This window comes from Sinohyriopsis cumingii, chromosome 8 (genome assembly GCF_028554795.1).
Source record: "Sinohyriopsis cumingii isolate HCF-2022 chromosome 8, ASM2855479v2, whole genome shotgun sequence".
Classification (NCBI taxonomy): Eukaryota; Metazoa; Mollusca; class Bivalvia; order Unionida; family Unionidae; genus Sinohyriopsis; species Sinohyriopsis cumingii.
In genome coordinates this window covers 42,815,758-42,836,878 of record NC_142968.1, presented here as the reverse complement: position 1 = coordinate 42,836,878, position 21,121 = coordinate 42,815,758, and the positions used below count along the sequence as shown (strand labels likewise).

The 21,121-nt window shown below is 37.9% G+C and overlaps 1 protein-coding gene across 2 annotated transcripts in view; it reads left to right on the top strand.

The window, feature by feature from the left end:
* The first annotated feature begins 1,631 nt into the window (after positions 1–1,631).
* LOC149793381 (neural cell adhesion molecule 2-like) overlaps positions 1,632–21,121 on the top strand; it is a 31,069-nt gene continuing 11,579 nt past the window's right edge. For both annotated transcript variants that reach the window (XM_089967360.1, XM_089967359.1), the window contains exons 1-4: positions 1,632–1,770; positions 17,148–17,214; positions 17,895–18,206; positions 18,640–18,933. In XM_089967360.1, coding sequence (XP_089823486.1) covers positions 1,768–1,770; positions 17,148–17,214; positions 17,895–18,206; positions 18,640–18,933 — 676 coding nt within the window. In that variant the 5' untranslated portion in view covers positions 1,632–1,767. The remainder of the gene's footprint in view (positions 1,771–17,147; positions 17,215–17,894; positions 18,207–18,639; positions 18,934–21,121) is intronic.

Genomic DNA, 21,121 nt, shown 5'->3' with positions numbered 1-21,121 from the left:
GTTCTTGTGTGGTAAAACAACGTCGTAATAAAAGCCCGATATCAATTACTTATCAAACATACATCAATAAATTGCGCAACATCAGTACATATTCACAGTCCCATTATACTAAACAATATCACAGCAATCAGATATATTTCTTTACATTACAACTCATACAAAGTGCACACATATTCAAATGTTCATGCTCTGATATATTCATATATCCATATTAACTATCTTACACACTTCAATCATTTTCCAAATTCACAATATAAGCATGTGTAAATTCTAACATATCACACGAATAAATGCACTAGTTTACTACGAAGTAATTTATTAGCGAATGACAAAATTAATTATGACCACAAGCTAAGAATCTACATAATTCTCTAAATAATACTCAAATACTCATGCAAATTAAACACTACAAAGGTAATTCTACGTACTAAACGATCGTAGTAATTAAGTGTACATGCTATACATAATTACACTTACAATGCCGTAATATTGTGCAATAATCGAGTAAATAATTTACTGACCTTTACGAAGTTTTGCCTTTCCTTAGAATCTCCAAAGTTTTACCACCAAATTAAGAGTGGCTTCCTCGGAGTAACCCTATATTGTTCAGCAATCTTCCTAGGCGAGACTTAAGTTTCGCTTGCTAGCTAGAAGTTATAATTCGGATCGAAATTGTTATCACAAATCCGATTGTTGTAGCTTTGACCCGATCCAATCAAACTTAGTGGATAATGCCCTTCTCGCTTTTTGTCCACGTGGAGACGGATTTAGAACACGCCACTTTCTCTGGTCGGTTCCTCTGATCTTAGGACTAAGCTGTAACACATAGGTGGGAAGTCGCTCGATCTAACGCTTGTGCCGATCCAAGATGCCGGATCTTCTATCTGGTAATGGTAACCTTGCGTAAGAGATTAACTCCAGCCTGCGGTAATGTTTAGACATCAAACCATGGCTTGTGATAAACGTGACATACTTAATAATTGCATTTATTTAGACTGATCCATCTTCCAAAACGTTTGTGCAGTTCAGGTTTACATTTTTGAACTTTATCTTTAGTTAGTACTATATACTCCATTTTCTGTTCATGTGTCGTAAACACTGCTATTTGTATATTGTTTGTAGTTTATAGTATATTTTCTGTCTTCCACGGACGATTGTTAACTTTAATTTGTCTGTCCACTATACCCATTGTATCATCATATTGTTAAATTCTTATTTCTCCCTAAAATCCACCCTGTTTCATAACTCTGTCCCTCCACATAGCGACATTTCGAATGTCAAGGTTAAATTCGAGTTATACCCCATATGGCATTTAATGTTAAATTCCCCCTTTCTCTCGTAGTGACATCCTAGTGTTAAATTCCTTCATCACACCCCCCACAGTGACATCCAACTGTAATGTTGAAATCCAATTCCCAGCATAACTACTCTGTCAACTAAATGAAACGTCTAAACTTTTTCATCTTCAATGTAAACATAGATTCCTATAGCCGCTTTAGAGACTACAAATAGATTACATTATGAAAATGAGAGGATGTTGTGAATAACCCAACACTACCATATATTTGAAATTTGTTTGTCTTGACATCCAGTTGTGTCAGACAGGAAATAGTTAGTAATTCGAGCGAGGACTTTAATACGAGGCACTTAGATGACTCGGTATGTTGTGTTATGGGGTGATCCCACTCAAGCAACAGCTTCATATGGTATCGCACAACACCGAAGTATATCTCGTGAGAAGGATAAACAACCAGGAACATATGCGTAATGGTAAGTCTGGTATCTAGTTTAAACAAAGTATAGTGCTTTATTAGAAAATAATTCAAAGTTTATACATTCAGGGTTGAGAAACATGTGCGTGGCGCGTTTATCAACCCCTCCTGTAAAATATATGAACTTTTTGAACAACACATTATATTTTCAAATAAAGGAAGAAATCATCCAATATCCAACTGTATGCGTAAGTGAAATGATAAGTGACGCGGAGCAAGTAAATATATCACATGATTTTTGTGCAAACATTCATCTACACATATTTGAAAGGCAAACAGCGTGCAATAACGGTGAGACGGAAACGGAAATTAGAATAATGTTATGACAAAGTCGAGAACAAATGACAAACGTTATGCAGAACACAAACCACATACAACTGGCTCTAGCTACGTCATATACAGACATGTTACTAGTTAAGTGGGCCACCATAGCGACAATGGGAATTAGCATTACAGACCCCCCTGGGCCACTATAGGGACAATGGAAATTTAACATGGAGAAAAACGCTGGGCCACTCTAGGGACAATGGGAACTTAACATAGAGTTTGGGCTTGTCTAGGGACAAGGGGAATGGAACAGGGGACTATAGTGTGGGTCTGTCTAGGGACAATGGGAATTTAACATGGGGAATAGATCGTGGGACTGTCTAGGGACAATGGGAAATTTAACATGGGGAATAGATCGTGGGACTGTCTAGGGACAATGGGAAATTTAACATTACGGAAACCCCTGGGGGATATAGCCTCAAGGGAATTTAACATATGGAAATTGAACATGGTGGATCTGTATAGCGTCAAGGGGAATTGAACATGGTGGGACTATCTAGGGACAATGATGGTAGAGGGTCAAACACAACAGAGACAGAAACATACATACACTAGTACAAGCGTGGGATTTATATATAAAGCATTACGAAGACCTGAAATCTTGCTGGGGTGTTCAAAAATTTGCATAATTGTAATGATGCTATAAATAGCTATAATCAAGGAAATGCTCAACGACAAAATGGATGTGACTAAAAGTAACGTTAAAATGACGAAATTGTCCCAGAATTTAAAGGAAAATAAACATATCCCCGAAAATTAAGTTACAATGGTTTAGACTAAAATGGATAAAATTAGTAACTACTTACAATATCAACTTCTGTGACGATCGTGAATAAATACCTATGTATCTATAATCAGCTGAAATTCCTATGAAATCCCACTATCTATTTATAGCTCCAACTTGTGGGTTTTTCCTTTGGAAAATCCCACTATCTTTTTATAGCCTCAGCTTGAGTGACGTTCCTGTTTATGAATTCTAGTATATATGTATAGCTACAAAATGTGGAAATCCCCAAGTCGATATTTATAGTCTCAAAATTTTCAGCGTCAGTGACGTCACTGTACTGAACACTAGGGGATAAATGTCAACAGTGTTGCAAGTGGCTGACCTGAATACACGCTACTGCAGGTAGGTAGGTAGAGTGTATCTGATAGCGATAAAGTGAGTTTTTATAGGGATAAACAGAGACCAATACACACACACACACACACACACACACGCACACACAGAGGGAAGAGGAAAAAACAAACCCCAAATATACTATCAACACAGAAGGGAGATAATACAAACCCCAAATAAACTATCCACACAAACATACGCGAACGCATACAAACCACAAATATACTATAAACACAGAAGGGAGATAATACAAACCCCAAATAAACTATCCACACAAACGTACGCGAACGCATACAAACCCCCAATATGCTATCCACACTCGGGAGGAAGAAGAAAAAAACAACCAAATATACGATCTACACAACGTACGCGAACAAACACACACACACACATACACACACACACACAGAGGGAAGAGTCAAAAACAAACCCCAAATATACTATCAACACAGAAGGGAGATAATACAAACCCCAAATAAACTATCCACACAAACGTACGCGAACGCATACAAACCCCAAATATACTATTCACACAACGTCGCTAACGCATACAAACCCCAAATATGCTATCCACACTCGGAAGGAAGAAGAAAAAAACAACCAAATATACGATCGACACAACGTACGCGAACAAACACACACACACACATACACACACACACACAGAGGGAAGAGTCAAAAAAAACCCCAAATATACTATCAACACAGAAGGGAGATAATACAAACCCCAAATAAACTATCCACACAAACGTACGCGAACGCATACAAACCCCAAATATACTATTCACACAACGTCGCTAACGCATACAAACCCCAAATATGTTATCCACACTCGGAAGGAAGAAGAAACAAACAACCAAATATACAATCTACACAACGTACGCGAACACACACACACACACACACACACACACACACACACGCACACACAGAGGGAAGAGGAAAAAACAAATCCCAAATATACTATCAACACAGAAGGGAGATAATACAAACCCCAAATAAACTATGCACGCAAACGTACGCGAACGCATACAAACCCCAAATATACTATCAACACAGAAGGGAGATAATACAAACCCCAAATAAACTATGCACGCAAACGTACGCGAACGCATACAAACCCCAAATATACTATCAACACAGAAGGGAGATAATACAAACCCCAAATAAACTATTCACACAAACGTACGCGAACGCATACAAACCCCAAATATACTATTCACACAACGTCGCTAACGCATACAAACCCCAAATATGCTATCCACACTCGGGAGGAAGAAGAAAAAAACAACCAAATATACGATCTACACAACGTACGCGAACACACACACACACACACACATATATACACACAGAGGGAAGAGGAAAAAACAAACCCCAAATATACTATCAACACAGAAGCGAGATAATACAAACCCCAAATAAACTATCCACACAAACGTACGCGAACGCATACAAACCCCAAATATACTATTCACACAACGTCGCTAACGCATACAAACCCCAAATATGCTATCCACACTCGGGAGGAAGAAGAAAAATACAACCAAATATACGATCTACACAACGTACGCGAACAAACACACACACACACATACACACACACAGAGGGAAGAGGCAAAAACAAACCCCAAATATACTATCAACACAGAAGGGAGATAATGCAAACCCCAAATAAACTATCCACACAAACGTACGCGAACGCATACAAACCCCAAATATACTATCAACACAGAGTGAAGAAGAAAAAGTTTTTTGAAAGCACCTAAGCCCTCACCTGCAATGACCAACTCTGCCAAACACCTACACCCCACTCCCCACTCCCAACACTACAAAACCCATTTAACCCGTTATTTTATGGCATCAGTGTGTGATTTAGGAAACATCAAGACACAAAATGATGGATGAATAGACTGACTATTGTTTACCGACTTGCATGCCTAAAGAGCGTGCGTGAAGGAAAACATCCTTCCATTTCAATTCTAACTAAAACATGATCCAGAGGGATAGAGAGAGGTGAAAGAGCACAATTTCATAAAGTGTGAGTAAAAACAAAACACGCCATCCTTATTATACAATGTCAAGACCAAGAGACACCTACGTTTTCTTTCTGGTCTATTCTCTTTTAGAAGGTAGTATGAAATTTCACATCAGGGCCAACGCATCGGCTCACATTGTCAATTTTTCCATTTCCATGTCTTTACTGGCACAAGTTCTTCATCATCTTCAATTTCTTCTTCTTCTGAATCCCTCTTCTCTGTTTCGTCTTGTTTTTGTTTCTTCTCTTTTCTCGTAGGGCACTCTGAATTCCAGTGTCCTTTCTCCTGACAACGATATTAGGTATCTTGACTTTTGTCTCTCTTTCTTAGACGAAGCAGGTATTCTGGAGACAAATACCCATTTACCTTTGCAGATATAGCAAACTTCATTAGCACTTACACACTTTCGTATGACTCTCATCAAATCAACGATCAAAAGAGTAAGTTTTGTTGCCACTTTCGCATGTGAATTATGCTTTCGTATGACTTTTAGCAAATATTTGACCAGCAGGTCGATCTGTGCTGACTCTTCCATCTTCTTGATCGTTTGAGAGCGGAATGAATACTCTGACGCTAAGACACTCTCCTTATATACAGGGAACTGCTGCGTATGAAACCTAGTCAAATGTAATTTTGCAATAAGATGAAACGATTTCATTGAGGAAGTAAAAAGCAATGATGTACCGTATCGCCTCACACAAAACCTGAAGTGTTAGTTCAAATCCGTGTCAGCGATTTCGAAGACGACATAACTGAGCTTTAATCAATGCTCGCCAATTATGCCACAAAACCACGAGTCCTGATTCACGCCAAAAGAAATTTCGTTCGGTCCATAAAAAATAGTATCATATCTGAGAAACGCAAAAAGGAACTTCCAGAAAACTGAGAAAGACGGCTTACACCTACAACGTAAATGTATGAGTTCAAGTAGTGCGTAAAACTTAGACAAATTAAATTTTTATAGTCAAGACGAAACGATCTCTTTTCAAACAAGAAAGCAGACACCAAGCGACAATGGCGATCCGTGTCACACAACACTTTTCAAAATGTATATTATCAGAGGTTTGTTCTAGCGATCTGCACGGTTAAATTAAATGTTGATGTATTTTGCAATAAGACGGACACAATTTCCATGGGATCGCCCATGGTACGAATGTTCGTGCATTAGTTTAATTTTTAAAAATATTTTTTTTATATAAATCGCCTATAGGATAGACCCAGTAAAGCATGGCCATTCTCGTCACTGTCTGAATAGCTACTCAAGTCAATTCGAAGCGAACGCGGTAAGAAAATAAGTATAGCCAATGAAATGGCTTACAACGGGTGATGCATTGTTTTGTTCTAGGACTGTGTGGCATAATAATCCCTATGTTCTTGCGTTGTTACCATTACAGTGCAGACAGACTGAAATGTGAACTTACAAGCCCTCTTTGTGTGTGTTGTACCATTTCCTCTTACCACATCAAAATACTGAGCGTCACAGTATTGGTTCGCGTTTTCAAACTGACCATTTTTTTATATCTCACTTAAACATTTCGACATAAACACTCACACTCACATCGGTAGAGTCAGAACAGACGTGTTACAGTATTGAGGGGCATGTTATCTTTTCGTTTTCAAACTAATAAATTTGGGGCTTGTATGAAGTAAAGAACCGAACGTACAGTGAAACTCAAGGATGATGACCCAATCTGTCTGTCTATTGATGCGTGTATTTACTTAAGAAGAAATATGACCTCTAAAACACAAAGAGATACGGCAAGCATGATTAGATCAAACACAACGATGTTTTCCTTCACGCCCGTGTAATTTAGAGTTTCAATCGTCTTTGAAGACAAACTTGGTCTCCTTTTGTAGGGCTTGAAATAATAAAAGAAACTGAAAAATCTTAAGCACTTTGCTATAGATAATTTCATCAACAGACTAAACAACATAAATACCGTTACAACAATAGAAAGCCTTAAATCTTCTATCAAAAAGAAATGCATGAAAAAAATTAAAGATTAACGATAACTAACCAATGAAACCGAATTTAACAAAAGCAATGACATGTGAAGAAATGCCTCTCACTTTGGAAAGGTAGGCGAATGTACTCTGTCATGCACCATCAACTTGAAAAAAATTATAAACAGAGAGAAACCTGAATTCAAAATTCAGTTGTTTCTTTTTCTTCAAAATTGTTTCGTTTCTTTTTTCTTTGTTTTTTTTTGAACAAATCTAAGCACTAATATAGAGTGGAAAAGGGAAAATGCACATACAAGCTTTGATATTTCTGAAAAAATGAGGGGATATTCCTAACGTTCATAACCACCTATATATGCTTGGACTTGTCTGTGACTTATCCACAAAACAAGATGTACATATTTCTGGTCAAGCTGCAAGTGTGTGCGTGTTTTTGAAAATGGTAAAAATGGGATATACAATTTTCTCGTGACACTTATAAAGTGAAGAGTCTGTGCAAGTGTCAAAAGCCAAAGTCATATAAGTTTTGTATTTTGTACGGCTAGTAAAGATTTCCACTTTAGAAAATGTGAAGTATCACAAGTTATTATCACAAACAGAAGTGGAACATAGGGGCTTGCAAGAAAGAAAATAACCCAGACAGTTGGTGTCATCAAGAGTGCTAGAGACGGTACCCGAACTTGCTTGCTTGCTTACTTGAATTAAAGTGATTTTCGCTCTAATGGAGCATATATCACTGGTTTAATAAGGCACCGCGTGATTTTTAATTACTCCTGGGGAAGGAAAGAAAGCCTCATCCCCCCAGACTTTTATGTACTCACAGACTACTTTTAAATTTAGCCAATCAGGTGTAGGACTAACTAGTCCTTAACAACCTGACTGAAAGGCTTTAAACATGAGTGGGAATTGTCTCACCACACACTCATTTTTCTGTCCGAGCGTGGTAAAGGAGGAAAAAGGTGCTCAGCAAGACAGCCATGGATGTTAAGTACTCACCAAAACGCTAGCCCGTACTTATTTCAAATCAAGTCGTGTCACCAAAAAAGACGACGTGTACGACATCAAAGGCATTGTCAAACGCAGAATGCCTCAGTGCTAACTGGCTAAGTCTGCATTTCTTGCTCCCGCTGCTGTTGCGTATATTTCTTCCCTCCGCACGAGTTCTGGGCCTAATTCTTTAAATTTCGTTGTACCCGAACTTACATTATCCATATTATCACCAACAAAAAAAAAAGAAAAAAAAACGCACAGACCTAAAAGAAACACTCACTCACTTTTTACAGAACATTACTATTTTTAAAATTTTGATAAGCGACGGAAACGAACAACTTAGAGTCACACTTTCTAACCAAGATAAAGAAATCATGTGCTGATAGACTCACTTCTGTATTTTTTCTTCTAACTGACTAACATATCATAGGCAATGGAATGTGATTTCTTTTCGAGAGTATGGGGTAGCCCTGAAATTTTTTGGGGGAACTTGAAGCGATCGCCATAGCTTCAAGTTCCCCAAATTTTTGGGGGAATTTTTTAAAAAATTTGAAAACGCGAACCAATACTGTGACGCTCAGTATTTTGATGTGGTAAGAGGAAATGGTACAACACACACAAAGAGGGCTTGTAAGTTCACATTTCAGTCTGTCTGCACTGTAATGGTAACAACGCAAGAACATAGGGATTATTATGCCACACAGTCCTAGAACAAAACAATGCATCACCCGTTGTAAGCCATTTCATTGGCTATACTTATTTTCTTACCGCGTTCGCTTCGAATTGACTTGAGTAGCTATTCAGACAGTGACGAGAATGGCCATGCTTTACTGGGTCTATCCTATAGGCGATTTATATAAAAAAAATATTTTTAAAAATTAAACTAATGCACGAACATTCGTACCATGGGCGATCCCATGGAAATTGTGTCAACAATTAATTTAACCGTGCAGATCGCTAGAACAAACCTCTGATAATATACATTTTGAAAAGTGTTGTGTGACACGGATCGCCATTGTCGCTTGGTGTCTGCTTTCTTGTTTGAAAAGAGATCGTTTCGTCTTGACTATAAAAATTTAATTTGTCTAATTTTTACGCACTACTTGAACTCATACATTTACGTTGTAGGTGTAAGCCGTCTTTCTCAGTTTTCTGGAAGTTCCTTTTTGCGTTTCTCAGATATGATACTATTTTTTATGGACCGAACGAAATTTCTTTTGGCGTGAATCAGGACTCGTGGTTTTGTGGCATAATTGGCGAGCATTGATTAAAGCTCAGTTATGTCGTCTTCGAAATCGCTGACACGGATTTGAACTAACACTTCAGGTTTTGTGTGAGGCGATACGGTACATCATTGCTTTTTACTTCCTCAATGAAATCGTTTCATCTTATTGCAAAATTACATTTGACTAGGTTTCATACGCAGCAGGTCCCTGTATATAAGGAGAGTGTCTTAGCGTCAGAGTATTCATTCCGCTCTCAAACGATCAAGAAGATGGAAGAGTCAGCACAGATCGACCTGCTGGTCAAATATTTGCTAAAAGTCATACGAAAGCATAATTCACATGCGAAAGTGGCAACAAAACTTACTCTTTTGATCGTTGATTTGATGAGAGTCATACGAAAGTGTATAAGTGCTAATGAAGTTTGCTATATCTGCAAAGGTAAATGGGTATTTGTCTCCAGAATACCTGCTTCGTCTAAGAAAGAGAGAAAAAAGTCAAGATACCTAATATCGTTGTCAGGAGAAAGGACACTGGAATTCAGAGTGCCCTACGAGAAAAGAGAAGAAACAAAAACAAGACGAAACAGAGAAGAGGGATTCAGAAGAAGAAGAAATTGAAGATGATGAAGAACTTGTACCAGTAAAGACATGGAAATGGAAAAATTGACAATGTGAGCCGATGCGTTGGCCCTGATGTGAAATTTCATACTACCTTCTAAAAGAGAATAGACCAGAAAGAAAACGTAGGTGTCTCTTGGTCTTGACATTGTATAATAAGGATGGCGTGTTTTGTTTTTACTCACACTTTATGAAATTGTGCTCTTTCACCTCTCTCTATCCCTCTGGATCATGTTTTAGTTAGAATTGAAATGGAAGGATGTTTTCTTTCACGCACGCTCTTTAGGCATGCAAGTCGGTAAACAATAGTCAGTCTATTCATCCATCATTTTGTGTCTTGATGTTTCCTAAATCACACACTGATGCCATAAAATAACGGGTTAAATGGGTTTTGTAGTGTTGGGAGTGGGGAGTGGGGTGTAGGTGTTTGGCAGAGTTGGTCATTGCAGGTGAGGGCTTAGGTGCTTTCAAAAAACTTTTTCTTCTTCACTCTGTGTTGATAGTATATTTGGGGTTTGTATGCGTTCGCGTACGTTTGTGTGGATAGTTTATTTGGGGTTTGCATTATCTCCCTTCTGTGTTGATAGTATATTTGGGGTTTGTTTTTGCCTCTTCCCTCTGTGTGTGTGTATGTGTGTGTGTGTGTTTGTTCGCGTACGTTGTGTAGATCGTATATTTGGTTGTTTTTTTCTTCTTCCTCCCGAGTGTGGATAGCATATTTGGGGTTTGTATGCGTTAGCGACGTTGTGTGAATAGTATATTTGGGGTTTGTATGCGTTCGCGTACGTTTGTGTGGATAGTTTATTTGGGGTTTGTATTATCTCGCTTCTGTGTTGATAGTATATTTGGGGTTTGTTTTTTCCTCTTCCCTCTGTGTGTATATATGTGTGTGTGTGTGTGTGTGTGTGTGTGTGTGTGTGTGTGTGTGTGTGTTCGCGTACGTTGTGTAGATCGTATATTTGGTTGTTTTTTTCTTCTTCCTCCCGAGTGTGGATAGCATATTTGGGGTTTGTATGCGTTCGCGTACGTTTTTGTGGATAGTTTATTTGGGGTTTGTATTATCTCCCTTCTTTGTTGATAGTATATTTGGGATTTGTTTTTTCCTCTTCCCTCTGTGTGTGTGTGTGTGTGTGTGTGTGTGTGTGTGTGTGTGTGTGTTCGCGTACGTTGTGTAGATCGTATATTTGGTTGTTTTTTTCTTCTTCCTCCCGAGTGTGGTTAGCATATTTGGGGTTTGTATGCGTTCGCGTACGTTTGTGTGGATAGTTTATTTGGGGTTTGTATTATCTCCCTTCTTTGTTGATAGTATATTTGGGGTTTGTATGCGTTCGCGTACGTTTGCGTGGATAGTTTATTTGGGGTTTGCATTATCTCCCTTCTGTGTTGATAGTATATTTGGGATTTGTTTTTTCCTCTTCCCTCTGTGCGTGCGTGTGTGTGTGTGTGTGTGTGTGTGTGTGTGTGTGTTCGCGTACGTTGTGTAGATCGTATATTTGGTTGTTTTTTTCTTCTTCCTCCCGAGTGTGGATAGCATATTTGGGGTTTGTATGCGTTAGCGACGTTGTGTGGATAGTATATTTGGGGTTTGTATGCGTTCGCGTACGTTTGTGTGAATAGTTTATTTGGGGTTTGTATTATCTCCCTTCTGTGTTGATAGTATATTTGGGGTTTGTATGTGTTCGCGTACGTTTGTGTGGATAGTTTATTTGGGGTTTGTATTATCTCCCTTCTGTGTTGATAGTATATTTGGGGTTTCTATGCGTTCGAGTACGTTTGCGTGGATAGTTTATTTGGGGTTTGTATTATCTCCCTTCTGTGTTGATAGTATATTTGGGATTTGTTTTTTCCTCTTCCCTCTGTGTGTGCGTGTGTGTGTGTGTGTGTGTGTGTGTGTGTGTGTGTGTGTGTGTGTGTTTGTTCGCGTACGTTGTGTAGATCGTATATTTGGTTGTTTTTTTCTTCTTCCTTCCGAGTGTGGATAGCATATTTGGGGTTTGTATGCGTTAGCGACGTTGTGTGAATAGTATATTTGGGGTTTGTATGCGTTCGCGTACGTTTGTGTGGATAGTTTATTTGGGGTTTGTATTATCTCCCTTCTGTGTTAATAGTATATTTGGGGTTTGTTTTTGACTCTTCCCTCTGTGTGTGTGTGTATGTGTGTGTGTGTGTTTGTTCGCGTACGTTGTGTAGATCGTATATTTGGTTGTTTTTTTCTTCTTCCTCCCGAGTGTGGATAGCATATTTGGGGTTTGTATGCGTTCGCGTACGTTTGTGTGGATAGTTTATTTGGGGTTTGTATTATCTCCCTTCTGTGTTTATAGTATATTTGTGGTTTGTATGCGTTCGCGTACGTTTGTGTGGATAGTTTATTTGGGGTTTGTATTATCTCCCTTCTGTGTTGATAGTATATTTGGGGTTTGTTTTTTCCTCTTCCCTCTGTGTGTGCGTGTATGTGTGTGTGTGTGTGTGTGTGTATTGGTCTCTGTTTATCCCTATAAAAACTCACTTTATCGCTATCAGATACACTCTACCTACCTACCTGCAGTAGCGTGTATTCAGGTCAGCCACTTGCAACACTGTTGACATTTATCCCCTAGTGTTCAGTACAGTGACGTCACTGACGCTGGAAATTTTGAGACTATAAATATCGACTTGGGGATTTCCACATTTTGTAGCTATACATATATACTAGAATTCATAAACAGGAACGTCACTCAAGCTGAGGCTATAAAAAGATAGTGGGATTTTCCAAAGGAAAAACCCACAAGTTGGAGCTATAAATAGATAGTGGGATTTCATAGGAATTTCAGCTGATTATAGATACATAGGTATTTATTCACGATCGTCACAGAAGTTGATATTGTAAGTAGTTACTAATTTTATCCATTTTAGTCTAAACCATTGTAACTTAATTTTCGGGGATATGTTTATTTTCCTTTAAATTCTGGGACAATTTCGTCATTTTAACGTTACTTTTAGTCACATCCATTTTGTCGTTGAGCATTTCCTTGATTATAGCTATTTATAGTATCATTACAATTATGCAATTTTTTGAACACCCCAGCAAGATTTCAGGTCTTCGTAATGCTTTATATATAAATCCCACGCTTGTACTAGTGTATGTATGTTTCTGTCTCTGTTGTGTTTGACCCTCTACCATCATTGTCCCTAGATAGTCCCACCATGTTCAATTCCCCTTGACGCTATACAGATCCACCATATTCAATTTCCATATGTTAAATTCCCTTGAGGCTATATCCCCCAGGGGTTTCCGTAATGTTAAATTTCCCATTGTCCCTAGACAGTCCCACGATCTATTCCCCATGTTAAATTTCCCATTGTCCCTAGACAGTCCCACGATCTATTCCCCATGTTAAATTCCCATTATCCCTAGACAGACCCACATTATAGTCCCCTGTTCCATTCCCCTTGTCCCTAGACAAGACCCAAACTCTATTCCTCATGTTAATTTCCCTTGTCCCTAGACAAGCCCAAACTCTATGTTAAATTCCCATTGTCCCTAGAGTGGCCCAGCGTTTTTCTCCATGTTAAATTTCCATTGTCCCTGTAGTGGCCCAGGGGGGTCTGTAATGCTAATTCCCATTGTCCCTATGGTGGCCCACTTAACTACTCATGTTGAGTAATGGAAATATGTTTGCATGAATAATATAATTTTGCAGAACAGTGAAGATTTTAATTTTGGTATATGTGATCAATGTATTATTTTTTTATTTAAATTTGCACATTTAGCAAACACGGCTAGCGGCAAATACATTAATTTCTATGGTCCTTATAGTGCTCTGATAGAAAATTTTCTTTGTACCGCAAGAATTGTAGGAAATTTCTGTGAGTTTGGCTTGACAAGAAAGCAATATAATATTTGCTGTATGTCTGCTGTTACTGCAACTGTTATTTTCGGATTATCATGAGCACACCCAGCAAATTGCTGGTGAGGTAAAGTACCCTACAAATTGCGTAGTTCAGCAATACACCTTTAAATCTAGCAGACGAGTCAAGCACTCCTCTAATTTGGGGGGGGGGCTTCTTAGGATGGTAAACACCAACTATTGGAAGGTACCATCCCATATATTTTCTTCGGTGAAACCTGGCTTGTCATCACTCATTGTCTTCAAGAAAACAATAGTACCAATGTTGCATGATGGATTAACAACTTCGACCATACCTCCTCTAAACTAACAAACCGTCTGCTCTTCTTCAAAGGAATTTTTATAAGGTTCAAAAAGTGATGTTTGTCCATTGTACAACGGGTATGTTTTAATGGTATTTATCATGTCTTTTGTACGTAAACTACCTTGGCAGGAATCGCCGACTAACTCATCAAAGTACGAAAAAAAAGGGGAGGGTACTTCAGGGCTTTCTGTGAAGGTCCATATGTGAATTTGCTTACTATCAGCACAACACCTGAAGGACAATAAAAATCCATGCAATGATGGATATTTAATATCATTCTTTCGCGAACTGTATGTCACCGAGGATATCACTCAGCTCATACAGCTTTTTTATAATGTTTTCGTGACAGCCTTGGGAGTTTCAATAACGTATGTGTAAGTACTGCCTCAAGTATATCAGGCTAACCATATCTCTCATTCTACCTTCGTTGGAGTCCACTCTCCTAATTGTTAATGTTGGATATTCGGGTCCTGACTGCATGTTGTTTGGAATTTCGTCTCAACTACTTAACGAGTAGATCGATCTCTTTTTCATATCGGTTTTTAAGCTGAATTTCCATGTAACATAATTTTCTGGTCTGTCGTTAAATTTTGTGAATCTCGTTAGAATGAGATCTTTCGTTAAGAGTAGTTCGGTTAAGCCATACATTATTGCCATCATTAGGTACACATTTTTCCAAGATGCCCAGTATTTAACAGGGTCGTATAGGCTGTCTGTTCTTAATCTAGTCGTGGTGTACTATGGTAAGCATGGCACTCAAGACAGAGGTACATATTATAGTGACACAATGTTGTTTTGGAAAGGTTTTTTCTTCTTTCAAATGGCTTTATCGGGTAGGAGAGTTTAGCATTCAACGCCAATGACCGAACACTGATATTCTTCATCAATTTCGAGATCCTTCGGTTCTGCTGCTGCAGCAGCTTCCTCTGTGTCGTGCATGCATCTCAAGATCACAGGCTAACTCTGCCTTTTGTTTATGAATTTCTGCTTCTCGGGTCATGTATTATATGTGGACTTTTGCCGCTTCTAATTTAGCCTTCTTTTCTAACATCAGTGAAGCACGGGAAGATATGGACTTAATGGAGGACTTTTCCTAATATCAGTGAAGCACGGGAAGATATGGACTTAATGGAGGACTTTCTGCCAGTCGAATCGAAATCAGATTTTTAGATACTACTAAACGTGTTTGTTAATCTGATTGTTAAACCGAGTCGCCCGATTTTCCGAGCGCGTTCTTGATTAGTATATACAGGTATCTCGTTTTATTCACATTCTCTTATGCTATAACCTTTTTTTTTGGCTTCTAATGTGTTTCTGCTAAGCAAACGGCCGTAGTGTCTGTTATTTTCAGTTTTATGTTCTTTCAACTGCTAACATCCAACATCCAACAAGATCACGATAAGGAGCAAATTTTATCAGTGACATCCAATGGAAACTTCAACCGTTTTTTGTGAGGCCTGGTCCTTTACCGGTTACGTCACGGTCTTCCTGAGCCCATTTTGTGGTCATAATGCGGAAACTTACTCCGGTTTTCGCAACATGAAACAATTGATTACGCGATATATCTAGTGAAGCCGACGTATCTATCTCAGAAGCATCCCCTAATATCTCAATGGAATCTTGTACCATACGGGAAGCTTGGTTAACTTCCTAGAAGCATGCCATTGCGTTCTGCTTATCCGAATCAAGTTCATATGGACTCGGCTATTAATTCAGATATACTTACTTCTTTTTTGCGCTAGAGCGAGTTGCATAAGTAAATTTTTAAACCTGACCTTCGACCCAGCTTCATTGTTGTTCCAGGAAAGCGTATAGTTCTGAAGTGTTACGTAGTTGGTGTATAGGAGCTATGGAATAGGTTATGCTACTTGCAGCAGCAGGATATTCTGTCAGTGGTGTCACATAAATACTTCGCATTTTGAAGTAAAAATGTTAATAGTATGTGTACATAGAATAGTCTTTAATTTTTGCTTGCCTAATGTGTTGGTTCCCGTGCACCTCGCATCATTGCTTTTGACATAGTTCCATCCTTTCTTGGTGGTGGTGGGTGAACATATGGACACATGCCCGTTTATTTGGGTGGGGTTAGGTGAACACATGGACACATGGCCGTTTGTTTGGGTGGGGTGGGGTGAACACATGGACACATGGCCGACTTAGGTTAGGATGCGTGGAAGATAGGCAACAGGTGCCGTTACTGGCGGCAAAGTTTCACTTCCTACATGGGACGAATCATAACATTTATTACGACAGTGTTACACACACGTATACACACACACACACACACACACACACAAGTGACACTATTTGTTTCTGTGATTATGCTCTCTGAGTGTAGAATACTTTTATGACAATGAATAATAAAATTAAATGTCTTGACATAAATGGAGACGAAAAAAAAATACTGTATACTAATAAGTGAATACTGGAAACTTCGATTGAAAGGATTAAATAGTACTTTACATACATTTCACCTATGTACCGCCCACAACTATCTTAGACGTTTTAGAGGAACGTGGTTAATACAAAAAAAAAATTGATACTGTTTTAAGGATCGCACTATTCTATCTTTTATCTATTATTTGATTTGCATTTTACAGAATTTTAAATCTTTACAGTTTATATTTTATTTGTGATCATTGGTCTTGCGAAAATGTTCTGTGCAAATTAACACTATTTCTGTAACTTTACCTATTTTTTGGCATTTTATGGCGTCGTTTGTTCTGGCGTGCCTTTAAGCTATACTCCATAAATATATCCACTTAATCAACTCATTGTATACCTAATTTGATAAGTATAATGAACGCAAACAATTTTTTAAATACCACTTGAAGTCTCTTTTATATTGGCAGCAAATCAGACTCGTGCACTCTTTCTACCCGATTTACCTCTTTTATTTTCAGGAAGTCATCCATGCCATTTTATTGATTTATCCAGCTTTCTTTTTGGGATCTATTGTAACCTTAGCAGGTGAGAGAGTAAGGAAGAATTCTCTGAGCAAACATGACTAATACATTGTAGAAAAATACAAAATACTACACACCATTGCCAGCATGAAAAGAGTTTAATGTATTGATATAAAGAGCTAGACCCTATAGGATCATCCAGTTGCCTCTGTTTTCTAAGTCGCTGTTGTTCTTTTTCTTTTTCTCTTGTTTAACATTTGCAAACCTTTTAAGAATCTCTCTATCAATAAATAATGGATATTACACGGAAAGAATGGCTGCAAATTACCATTATAACAACACAATTAAACTGGAATGGTTCTATACCGATTAGCAGGTACAGTTGTTATAGGTAATATATGATGTACAAATATAATTTGTAATTGACAAAACACGTAATTTTACGGAGGCTTGGATTAAAACCACTACTACTTCTACTGTCAACATCATCTTTATCGTCGTTGTCATCATTACCCACACGACCACAATTAAGATATGTATGTAATTGGTACCTTTGGTGTACAATACATTGTACCCTGCTTGCATATCAAATGAATATTACACTGGTTTCGAAATGTATTAATTTCTGTGAATTTCTTTCCGCCTTCATAACCCAGTTGATTTACGAACTTAATGTTCAGTTTTGTTCATTAACCAGATCTCGTTATTATCATGTTTCACTAATGTTTGTTATAATCTGTACAGGTGCACAAACTATGAATGTCCCCAACAAAACTAACTTGGTTTTCCAAGGTGAAGAGGTCACACTGAAGTGGTACTTTCCCGATCCATTGTCGCTGAGGAATTGTCAATGGTATTTTACTCAGAACGATGGCGTGGAAAAAAACTTAACTAATGGAACAAGGTATACAATGTCTTGTAGTTTCAAAGATGAAAATTTTGTGCATATTCAGATCTCATTCAAGAATGCCACCTTTACCGACAATGGGAAATATACATGTGAAACGATAACTGCCACGGGAAAAGTTAGAGGAGAGCAACTACTGAATGTCTACGGTAAGAAAGTTCTTTTAATTCGGTGCCAGACTCATCCAGAAGATGTGTTTTGATTCTTTGGGTAGCGAGACACGTTACATGTAACAAAACATTATTGGCGATGTATGGCATGTGACCTGTTCATTTTTTTAAATCGAATTATTCTTTTAATAGAAACAAGCAGAGGACTTCTAATACAAATGTCAGTGTAATTCTTGTTTTATCCATGGTCTGTTTGTTTTATTTACACCAATAACCTTCATATTAAACTAGTCTCTATCAAGTGTGAAAAAGTATAAGATGCTTCATTTTAAAGCTATGATATATGCAAGAGTATGTTTCATTAATAACTAGCTACTATTCTTAGAATATTCTAAACACGATCACTTAAAATCTTTGGTTTGAAACATTTGCCTTTTTGGAAGAGAATCTTATTTTACAAGTGTCTTTTCAGCTAAACCTGAGATTACAGTTCCCAAAAGTAACTACACAGCTGTTTCTGGTACAAATGTAACTCTCGAGTGCGTAGTGAATCCCACTGGTGAGGTCAGTATTTCTACTGGATGGCAGAACATGTTTCGTCAACAATGGAACAATTTAAGAAAATCGAACAAATATTTTTGGACCACGCAAATGCCGTCTCTTGTCATATCAGAAGTCAAGACAACGGACTCTGGAGTTTATAGATGTTTTGCATTCAACCATTTAATCACTGTTACAGGATCACAGATCTTCCTACAGGTACGGGGTGAGTATTAAACTGAATGAAGTTCATCTACATTGTACATACCACATGCATTCATTGAATTTTCCAATTAGATTTACCTGCTGCAACTTTGTATACCACCAGATGATACGGAACGAATATTGCTCAATGAACATTAAAAGAAAACTTCTTTGTAAAGTGAAACAATTGCTGTCATAAAAGGTTTCACCTATCTCAGTGAAGACTGATAGATTTTACGAAAGAAATTCGACCGCCGGCTGGAAAATGCTGGGCTGCCAAAAACGAAATTGTATGTATTACACTAAGTTTATATTACCATCTAAATCAGGGGTCTCAAACTCAAGCCACCCTGAGGGTCGCATGAGGACACCTTTGCTATATCTCATGACACTTTGTAATGCCAATCATTTTGCGGGCCACGGGATTTCGCTGCGTGTTTGAGACCCCTGATCTAAATGGACTATAATACCAATAGTACTGTATTGTACGAAGTTTATATTACGATCTACATCAACCATAATACCAATAGCAATGTATTGCACAAATTCTATTACCGTTTACATGGACTACAATACCATTAACAATTTATTGCACTAAGTTTATATTACCGTCTATATAACTAAAATGCCGTATTGCCCCTCAAATACTACTTACATTTTTGTAAAACCTCCTGTCCGAAAATAACCGTTCGAATAGTTTCATCTAATGCTCTTAATTTCCAATCCCTACAAGAATCTTACGCTGGACGTTTTCGGTTTTGTTGTTGCCGCTGTTGCCGTTATTGTACGAGTCTTCTTTACAATGAAATACTTCCCGTCTCCTGCGCTATCTCTATTTTGCAGTTTTTTCTGCTTGTGGCTACGTTAACCTAACTGTGGAAATGTTACCTAAGAATTGACTAATTTACAATATTTGTCAGTCGTATCGACTTTATTACTCATGCTTGCCTTCGAATGATGCATTCATGAATGATTACATTTGTCGTTTCATAATTAGTGTCATTACCTTGTTTCCGTTTAAAAGTTTTGAATCTTTATTCAAGTTGATTGATTCACTCCGATTCCACTTATATGTTTCGTCATTAAAATATATTTACAACCATTTCTTTTATAGTAAATGTAATTTATTTTGGTCTAATATACATGTTTGTAAGATGGTGATGACAACGAGCTTTACCAGTAAGTTAAATTTTGTTTTATCTCCAGTAACATTTCACAATATTTACTTATTCTAGGGATACGATTAAATGAACTAATAAACAGCTGAGCTTGTAAAGAGTCGGGAATGTAATCCAAGGGTCTTAGGTTCAATACCCGCCCAAGCCATCCCAAGTAGACGGCTTCAATATGCCCATGGGAAGAAATTTAGCTCCCACTTCTTCGGCATGCTATCGCCGAATAACGCGCTAAAAATGCTGTCCTAAACATCAGCAAACCAATCAGTCTAATGCCCATACTACTTAGATAAATCTTACACAAAAGTCATCCAAACAAGAAGTCTAATATCCGTACTAATGAGATGAATCGTATACAAAAATCATCCAAACCACCAGTCTAATGCCCATACTAATAAGACGAATTGTACACAAAAATCATCCAACCATCCAGTCTGATGCCCATACTAAGTAGATGAATCCTATACAAAAATCATCCAACGAAGCAGTCTAATGTCCATACCAATAAGACGAATCGTACACAAAATCATCCAACCCACCAGTCTAATGCCCATACTAATTAGATGAATCCTACACAAAAATCATCCAACGAAGATGTAAAATGTCCATACTAATCAAATGAATCGTACATAAACATCACCCATCCAAGCAGTCTAATGCCCATACTAAGGAGATGAATCCTACACAAAAATCATCCAACGAAGCAGTCTAATGTCCATACCAATAAGACGAATCGTACACAAAATCATCCAAGCCACCAGTCTAATGCCCATACTAATAAGATGGATCCTACACAAAACTCATCCAACGAAGATGTAAAATGTCCATATTAATCAAATGAATCGTACACAAACATCACCCATCCAAGCAGTCTAATGCCCATACTAAGGAGATGAATCCTACACAAAAATCATCCAACGAAGATGTAAAATGTCCATACTAATCAAATGAATCGTACATAAACATCACCCATCCAAGCAGTCTAATGCCCATACTAAGGAGATGAATCCTACACAAAAATCATCCAACGAAGTA